At 40.4% G+C, this 10316-nt stretch overlaps 1 protein-coding gene across 1 annotated transcript; it reads right to left on the bottom strand.

The window, feature by feature from the left end:
- Positions 360 to 8440, bottom strand: LOC109715212 (uncharacterized protein At5g49945-like). The gene is made up of 3 exons (XM_020240116.1): positions 7268 to 8440; positions 1301 to 1504; positions 360 to 915 (listed from the first exon to the last, which is right to left on the bottom strand). Exons 1-3 carry the CDS (start codon positions 8324 to 8326, stop codon positions 688 to 690), a joined length of 1491 nt encoding a protein of 496 aa, XP_020095705.1. The 5' UTR covers positions 8327 to 8440; the 3' UTR covers positions 360 to 687.

Raw genomic sequence — 10316 nt, 5'->3', positions numbered from 1 at the left:
ATGAAAGGTATATGAGTATTATAACAACTATATGGCTAAAAATCATTTCACTTGTGCACTAATCTGTAGAGAGACCTGCTAGATAATATATATATTCCAAAAAGTATCTTTTCCTGAATTTATGCATTTAATACGCACAAACTTGCTGATATTTATTTAGAAATCACTTTATAACGATTTGTGAATTGGTTTGCTTGATACTGCGTAAATCAACTTTTTAGTGCATTAGTTTCCTCTCAATAAATCATCAACAAAACTCATCACTCAACCTTCATGTATGAAAAAAAAAAATTGAAATAAAAGAAAGAAAAAACCACAAGAAGTCCTAAAAAAAAAAAAAAAAAAACCACATGATAGCCTCAAAAAAAAATCAACATGTGTGATGCTTAGATTATACAACAAAAGAAAAGGCTAATACAGCATAAATATTGGAGAATCCAGGATGTTCTATACCTAACTTAGACCAACATAACATTCCAGACAACATAATAGAATACCCCGCAACCGAACAACATTTCTAACTGACTAAACAGCAACCGAAACATCGTATAAATCGTCTCAAGTAGTTTTGTTTCGTTTACAGTCAAAAATTGTGTATTTCGTCCCCAAAGCAACATTGTGGCCGGATCGAATTTAAACTACAGTTCGAGTCGAGGGGAATTTAGGGGAATCAAAGGAGAGAAAGAATTATGATCGGAGCATCTTAACTCTTGGGCCCACCTTCTTCATCATCCGAGCACGTTCTTTCTCCTCTTTCTTCCTAAGTGCTTCTGCACTCATCTTCGTTTCAGCTTCTTCCATCAGCTTCCTCTTCTCTGCCTTCTTCTTCTGAAGAGTTTCTTGCCTTGCGTTCTGAAGATCTTTATATGCCTCCTGGGTGGCTTTTGCTCTTGCAGCTTCAGTTTTGGCGCGAGCCTGAAATTAAAGCAAATACAATATAAGTTATATAGAGATGCTGCGGTTTGTTCTGTTTCAGGGACAGCAACAAATACCCCAAAGACAAACTTAGTTCCAAGGTGTTATCATATCTCCGTTTTGTTTGGCTGAAATAGTGAGGAAGAGATGGCATGGCATAGGAGCCTACCCATGGGGAAATTGTTGTTCTACAACACCCCATGGAATTATTATCCCAGGAATGAAGGGATATCTTCCCTACTGAATTCAAAAAGGGAATAGCTAACTCCGTTGTGTTTGGTTGGATGTGGAGAAATTCATCACAATCCCTACTTTATACCCTATAACCAAACACAGCCAGAGTCCGACAAATTTGAATGGCGGCTCATAAAGATAAATTACCCACATGAGAGCTTAGTTTGTAGCGTCCAATTAGATCGATGTAATAAGGCACAAGGGCGACCAATCGCGTCATGTCAGCCATGTTCTTGGTATCAGGAAGCACAAATTTGAACATTAGGATTTTCTTGTGAGAGCCTAATTGTTGGTCGGAGAAGTGAAGCGAGATGAACCACTTCCCAAATTTCTCAAATGCCTTATCACCAAAAACCTGTAGGGAGATCAAAATAATGAAGTCAATGCGGTACTCCAATGTGCCATATTTCCAATTCTCATCGTGATGCTTTCAAACAATTAGATCAGCACAATTGTGTAGTGAAAATGGCCAAGACATTTACATAGAAGCAACGACAAAATTGTGGTACACATTAATGACACCGCCCGTTAAAGTAAATTGAGACTACAATTAATAAAATAAGGATTAACTTGAGTTCGAGCTTTATGCAGAGGTTGTAGATTATATCAAGTAATCAGGAGGAATGGCATTCAAATCAGCAAAAGATGTCAAAGATATGCTCATGCCTATAGTTGTTGAAAGTGTTGCCTAGGTGGTTTGTAAGTCCGAATCATCCAACAGCCTTTACTTTTGGATAAACTAGTCACATAGGAACAAGGTGACACATAGGCACAGTCTATACCAAGCCAATGCCAATTGCCAAGGGATTGCTTAGACAATTTATTAAGATATTTACCTAAAATTTATTAAATTGAAGATTTGATGTGCTGTCTCTACAGTTGTAGTTTAAAAGAGAAAAGGCAGTTAGCTGATGAGGATAAACGGGTATGATTGACGAGTATTGAACAAATAAAGATAAAGATACAGTATTCCTTCAACCTTTTTTTTTTTTTCTTGCAATCATATTTACATAATGTTTAATTGGCTACCTCGGTCATGAAACAGTCCACCTTAGCGACTACACGGTGCCTAGATTGTTAGGGGATCCCCACACCTAGGGACTGCCTAAATGACTTAACGACCTTACTTATACACTGATTTGAAAAGATGTAAATCCTTATAAAACTTGAAAATATTGTATATATTTGTTGTTGAACATTAGAGTTGTTCAAGCAGCAAACAAGCATGCACCAATATAGGTTGATCCACTAGGAATACTCACCTAATAATCACAATGACCATAGGAGTCCTATATCCTCACTTTTGTGAAGGACAACAAAGTTTAACTTGACAGCATTTAGAAACTATATGCACCTCATGTTTTCCATAAGTGGGTAGCAGCTTGTCAGGGACTTAGAAAAATGTCTATGCAGCCCGGTCCCTGGCCCAAATCTGCTTAGCGAGTTCGGGTTGAAGACGGGTCGAAGCAGGTTGTCAAGGAGACCCAAACCCAACCCGCTGTGGGAAACTCAAAGGTTATGAAACTCATGGGAGTTATGGGTAACTCTTGAGCTTTTGGCAATTATGATGGCTCATTATGAGGGCTCATTATGTATGTAATAGTGGGTGAGTTATGTGGCTAGTGGGTGAGTTGAAAAGGCTCATTAGGCCTATAAATAGTGGGGTTGGCTAAGGCCATGACACACAAGAGAGTGTGTTTGTATGCTGTTTGTAGGTTGTAATTCTCATTTCTAAGTAATGTAGTACTTAGCTTTTTGAGAGAACCTCTGCCTCTTTCTCTTTGTCATTTCCCTTTGCATACTTAGTCGTAGGACGCGAAGGTCCGGGCTAGCAACAGGGACAAAGGCTTGTCCATCTTCGAGCAGGAAAGGTGGGCGCCGCACGGGCTTTGCGAACGAAAACGCTAAGTCCGTGACAAGCTGCTCGGTTTTCCCAACGATTCATCCTACCGAACACAGTTTTTCGCAATGGGAAAATGAATATGCTAGCGGCACATTCAAATAACAATAGCTTTCATCCCCACTCCTCTATTAGTCATGGATGCTCTTGCCTCCTAGACAAGTTGCTCCCTTTCATATTAGTTGCAAAGAGACGAGTTTCATACTCATGCCTAACCAAGAGATAAACAGTCTGTCGAAATACTGAAGAATGCCCCTTTAGATTTAGTCTAGTTGTTAAATCATAAAAAACAACAACCATTATTCTTCAATAGCTTAAGCTACTAGAGAATGGTATTTTAAATATTTGATATTCAACAGTTCCCCTCACGTCTAGACTCGACAAGCCCAAGATATTGACTTAAATTAAATGGGAGAAAATTAAATGAGTTTGGCAGTCTAGCAGGATTTGAACTAATCCCCCCCTGATACCATGTTAAATTAGCAAAAACAATCGTTATTTTCCAAAAGTGTTGAATATAAATATTAAAAACACTGTTCTCTAAAAGCTTAAGCTATTAGAGAACAACGGTTGTTTCACATTCTTTAACATAGTATCAGAGCCAATTTTAAACCCCTTCATTTTATAAAGTTTTGGGTTCAGCGTCCACCTTCAATATTTAACGGGTTAAATTCCCACATTACATACTCCTTCCCTGCCTCACCTATTAATTTCATGTGTCTTTCATATCCATCATGCAAGCGAATGGGAGTGTTAACGTATATTTCTAACTCTGTTTCCTAAGAGATCAATCTTTGGTAGCTTAAGCTATTGGAGAATAATGGATTTTTCATATAATTTAACACTAGTAAAGCCGACAGCTTTAGCGTGCGTCAAAGGATATTTTCAGCCCGTCTTACTGTGCCACATTGGCAAGTCTAAGTCAAAAGGTCAAAATCAACAAACAATTCTATCCACGAAGAGTCAAATTATTGCATCCTAAGCTTGCAGTTGCAACAACATTTTAATCAGTATTCTGGAAAGCAATGCATGCACCCTAGCACCCGCATATGCAACTACATATGTAGGGGCCACACCGTCCAACATAGACGGCATCCTTATGTAGTACAACGTTAGCATAATAGAAAAATGAGTCGTCTATTATCCTGCATTTTAAAGGATATAGGTAGGCTCAGCATGACAATGCTAAGATTATTCACTCAAATTTAAATATAAATATGGTATATACTCCTATGTTGATTCATTTTGATACATCACCATTGCACTTGAATATTCGTCTTCGTTTTGCACTAAATTATTCAAACATTGTTTTGCATAAATTCACAATATTCAGCTGTGTCTTATTCTTGCTGATTATTCTATGTTCTCTTTCATTTATCACATATTTCAATAAACTATCACACATTTTTTTTATATTTAATTTTAGGGTTAAGTGCATTGGAAGCACCCGAGCTTTCTCGTTTGCACAGTCATCCAAAACTTTAAAAATTTCATATTTGCCACCTAAAGTTTCAATTTTTTGCAATTTACCACCTAGGCCTATAGTTCATCAATTCGTTAGTGACCAACATTAGTCAAGTAGTCAAGAAACAATAAAAGATGTGTGCCATCGATACAAATGAATCTTCCTTATGCAAAATGTTACTCTTTTGAATAATAATGACCAGAGCTATCACATTTAAATTTTAACAATAAATGCTAAAAAAATCTTTATTGCAGGAGAATGTTAATTTTAGACTTTTATTACCTGAATATTTCTGCTAATAAAGTTTTTGAGACCCAACAGGACAAAATTAAGTTAATTGGTACCCCAAAGAGGTTTTAAAAGAATATTTTATTTCTGAGTAGTTTACATGCTTAGTAAAAATAAAAACTACAAAGCACGATTAGCAGAATCTGAACAATTATGTCCTTACAGAAAATAAGAATGATAAGAGAATTCAAATTAAAATCCAACAAGGATCTTGGAGAATATAAAAGAATTTGTTGTTAGAAGATGTGTAGATCCAATTTTTACAGTTTTCTTGACAAAAATTGTATGCCGGCTGTCAAGCAACGTAACACAATAGTTCTCACTTGTCAGAGCTAAGATTGACTGTTGAAAGATATACCACCAAGCACGCTTAGATGGAATTATAGTTATGGAAAGGAGCATATAAAATCTTAAACCAAGCGTTTAAAAGTAAAGCCTAAGATAATGGAAACCAGTTGTCTCAAATAACAAGGCTCAAATCTAGGGAAGAAAACCTTACTGAAAACTATGTCCTCAACCAAAAGAAGAAAGCAAAACCCATCAAGATCATCAATTCACAGTCATTCTATATAAAAGTATGGGCCTCCTAAATAGACCAAGTACCAGCTCACTGTACATCTCAAACAAAAGAAGAAAGAAAAAATTATTCAAGGTCTTCGATTCACTATTAATCTAAATAAAGATCTATAGATGACAAAAGATGACAAAACCTTCATAAGTTCAATAGATCTCCCTGCATAAATAACAAAAAGAAAAGGGTGCAAATGCACTTCAAAATGCAATTCATCTTGTACGAATGTAGCAACCCTACATAAAAAGGCCAAGAGAAACTAAATTTCTTGTTGAAGACTTTTTGTTAGTAAAGCTGACACTGACTAACCAACATCTATTGCTATTTGTTTTGCCCAAAAGAATAGCAGAACAAGCACTATAAAGAAATTAGGTGAAAGGTTATAAAATATAAAACATATCTTGAAGAACCATTCCACTAGCAATTGCTATAAAGTGAATCTGTGAAATATTAGAACAAATCTCAAAGAAAAAAGAATACCAAAGAAAAGTAAACCTTCAAAAGTTAAATATTGGGAGAAGATGGAATAGTTTAATACAGCAATCAAACAACAATGGAAGGTAATTTCGGCCTAGAAGATAATGGAGTGCAAGTAAGATAAATTAAATTTTTGTCAGATTGTGCGTAACTTACAAGAAATAAATACTACTTGTTGTACTTCTAATCACTTTAATATTCATATATATATGTATATTAGTCGCTAGAATAGCTTGTAAAACACCGAAAAACAAACCAACAACTCTCCTATTATCTGGTTACACTTTTGTAACCACAAAGAATTCATATCAAAAGATCATCAAAGAAAATCATCTCACTACTCCAGAAAATTTAAGACATCAAACTTGAATCAAGTTCATTAATATTTTTAGCTATCATTGCTGCACTCTTACACATTACAATCAAGAAAAGAGACTGCTTAGTTGAAAGATTATGCACTAGAAGATTAGCAAGGAAAAGTAATTTGATTTATCTAGTAAAGTAATTAGATACTACAGTTAAAGTCACGCCTAAAATCAGTTAGTTTCTAAGACAACGTGCTTTCATCATATGAAGTGTTATTCCTCCATGGTATAGAATATGAAACATGCAGCTTAAAAAATTTGAAATATCTACACCACTCTAATAACTCTGGCTTAATTAAGTATTACAAGATTGTTCTTCATTTATCCTTCGAAAATAGTCAATTTCATCACCCAAATTTAACATACTGACGCAATGTGATCAATTTATCAGCAAGTGCCAGGCGTGATTGATAAAGATGTATATTTCTGTCAGTTTAAGTACCCTCAACCTAATTGCTAACTTATTGAGTTCTCGCTCTTGTTGCGGTTAAAGGTTTATGTTACCACGAAGGGAAATCATACCAGAAAAAAGGAAATAGTAACACAGAGCAAGAAGATCGAAGGATGGGTTAAAATTGGGAAAATTTGACCTCCAAAGCAACTTTCACAGTTCGAACGCTTCATGTGAATCATTTCTTAGCTTAAATACAAGTTTGTGACACGATGGCTAGTGGATCTGTGATTTGATGCCCCTATGAATAGTCTCAATAGAGAACTTAACACTACAACAAGCCCTAAATTGTTGCTGATAGATGCCCTTGCTTGGTTCTCGCTAACAATGGATACACACAAACGACCAAACTTTACTAGGCTAGTCTAGTGAATTAATTGCATGCATAAATGAAGCAGGATGATAAAATCAACAAATATTATAGTGGTATAGTGGAAGAAAGAAAAGAAAACATTAGTAACAGGTGCAATTTGTAAATCATCTCCTTCAATTTTCTTCTTGGTTAATATTAAGTGTTACACAATCAATTCAATTTAAATGTTGTCAAAAGAAATCTAAGAAACCTCAAACAGATTCATCAAACCTAGGGAAAAGAACTGACCTGATCGAGCACAGCATCGGTGATCAGATCCCCCGCAACCTCCTTGGACTCTGCGACCACCAGCAACTCATCGGCGACCCACTTCCTCCCAGCCGGTGGCGCCAGCAACAGCCCCGCGAACCTCTGCAGGTCCCGCGCGTCCTTCTGCATGGCCTTGGCCGCCTTCCTCCTCGCCATCGCCAGCACCACGTGGTCCATGGCGTCCTCGTTCATCACCACCTCAAAGGTGATCGTGTCCTTTCTCGCGAGCACCACGTCGAGCATCCTCGAGATCAGGTCGTGGCGGCTCCGCAGCTCCATCGTCGCGAGCATGCCCTGGCAATGGCGGCGGCCGCTGGCATAGAACTTGAACACGTCCTGCCCCTCCTTGAGCAGCAGCGGCGTGTCCTTGCCGTCGCCCGTGCCGAGGAGGCTGAAGTTCTTGTCGAAGATCGAGTCCTTGGTAGCGAATTTGGAGGCCCAAGCGAGGGCGATCGCCTCGTTTTCGCGCTTGCCCGTGAAGTAGTTGATCACGAAGCAGATCAGGAAGCTGACGCACGCGATCTCGATCGAGTACGAGCGGAGTAAGGAGGCGGGGGATGCGATGGTCGGGATCGAGGGCTCCGGATCGGAGGAGGGGTGGGGTTCGGAGGGCTCGGAGGGGATCTGATCACGTGAGGGTACAGGGATGCCCTCGAACTCGTCCTCGTCCCAGAGATCGAGCAGCGAGGGTTTCGACGCCGCGGAGCCGGGATCGTCGGAGGCGACCGAAGGAGGCGGCGGCGACGGCGGCGGCGGGGGTCCGTGGTGGGACTCGGATTGGGAGATGGGAGGGGAGAGAGGGGTAAAGGCGAGGGCCGCGTCGTCGTCCTCGTCTTCCTCGGCGGCGTCGTAGGCGGAGGCGAGCTCGTCGGAGTCGAAGCCCTCGAAGTGGGCGGCGAGGGCGGAGCGGCGGGAGAGCTCGTGGGTGAGAAGGGAGATTATGACGGAGAAGGCGAGGAGGAGAAGGAGGACGTCGCCTCGCGGCAAGAGGGAGGATGCCATCGCGCGGGGCCACCGGGTCGAGCTCGGCTTCGCCATGGGAGGAGCTCTCGAGGTCAAGATCGACGAAGGAGAGAAAAATAAATAGTTAGTGGGTACTTATTAATGGAGATAAAGAACAGAGGCGAAAAATGTAAGAACCCTCGACTACAACATGCTTCAAAATAAAAATGCTTCTCATCCGACTTTTTTATAAACTACCTTTTTCGTTTTTACAGATTCGGTTCGCTTTTTCTGCCACCTGACCAAAATGCCCTTCCTATACAATAGCCTCCCACGTATTTCTTGATATATGTATACTACCCTACTACCCTGCCGTACGGTCTGGCGCACATTAAATGCGCCGCTTCCGCCTTACGCAATCTCGCTCATTTCTCGTAACCCGGACCACATCCGCCCCTCTATTCGTCGTCCCCGCTGTTTGCTGTTCGGCTTTAAGACTTTAATACAATTACTCAAGATAAATGACAAAAACTATACGTCCCGCAACAGGAATAATAGTGTAACGCAAAGTACAACGCCAGAAAAAATGGTGCAACTTTCCTTCCAACAGTGCATCGCTAGGCTCGCTCCAGTGCAACCTTTCTATAACCAGTCAAAATTTTACTTTCTCTATTCCTTAATATAATCTCAACATAGTACTGCAAATTAACGGCTACCCCTCCAAATGAAGACGAAGCGTCGGCGGCGCAGGACGGTCACTGCGGGGTAGGACGGTCGACGATGTGCGACATAAGAGTCGGTGTGCCAGGAAGCTCGGCTGCGGGGCTGGACGGTCGCCGGGGGGTTTCGGAGTAAATGAAATTTATATTTAAAGAAGTCGTTAAGTGGTGTAACTCAGATCAAAAGAGTTCAAGATTCTCCGCTAAAGCGTGTAACAGTACGATATGTAGCACAAAATTTTCACAGAATTGGTGTTAACATGAACATAATAGTGCAAAAATGGTCGAAATTTATATTATACTATAATGTAAACAGTGCAACATTGTTTGGTAAATATTGTAACTGGTAAATAGTGTAACAAATTCCTAAGGAGTACATTAATTTGTGAACAAGAATTACATTTTCTTTAAAGCCGAGTACACGATTTTATAGAAATTTACAAAATATAAAAAGAATTTGTTTACAATGCAACATTCTATTACATCAACTATAACAAACTAAACATAATATAATTATTTAACAGAAATATGTAATCATCGAAGCTTGTTTGCAATTCCACGCGCACATAGCCTAAGGTAACAGGTATAGGCCAGGGGAGACTGCCGCAGGAGACTGCGAGGAGGAGATTGCGAGGAGGAGACTGCGAGGAGGAAACTGCCGAAGGAAACTACGACGAGGAGGAGGGTCGTTCGGAAGGGTAGATCTAGCAACGAGGCGTTAAGATTGATTTGCACTATCTGGAGTGCTTTATTTGCCTCAAGCCCTTTGGAGCTCCGCTCTACCATGAAACAGACAGTTCAATCAGCAAAACATAAGAATCCATCAATAACAATAAAGATCTGTAAGAATTTAAGAATCTGTATGAGAGGAGGGCCAATGGGCTCGTGGCAAATAAAGCACTCCAGATAGTGCGAATCAATCTTAACGCCTCATTGCTGGATGGTACCCTTCGGAGAGAGCCGCCTACTCCTCGAACTCTGCTTCGGCTCCCTTCGAAGCGAGCCGCCTACTCCTCGAACTCTGCTTCGGCCATCTACCGTCGTTGCCTAAACGTCATGGACGAACTATAGCCTGGTACCAGTCGTTGTGGCGGCTGCGGCGACTCATCTCTTCGTAAAGGCCACGAGGTTAAGGCGACGCAACTATTGGTCAAGGAGGCAAAGGCAACGAACGGCGTTCCCGGCAGGAGGAAGCGGCGCAGCGGAGTAGGAGGAGGCTCTATCTCGTACTTCAGCGCTGCGCTTCTTCTTGTAGGGAACGCCGTTGTCGATTCACCTCCTTTACCAAAGGTAGTGTCTCCGTAAAGGGGGATGCATCTGAAGAACCGATATTTAAACAAAACGAATCGTCGGCTAACAAATCCGCC

Source organism: Ananas comosus, linkage group 1, assembly GCF_001540865.1.
Source record: "Ananas comosus cultivar F153 linkage group 1, ASM154086v1, whole genome shotgun sequence".
NCBI lineage: Eukaryota > Viridiplantae > Streptophyta > Magnoliopsida > Poales > Bromeliaceae > Ananas > Ananas comosus.
Note: the sequence above shows the minus strand (reverse complement) of the source record. Positions and strands in the feature narration are given on the sequence as shown.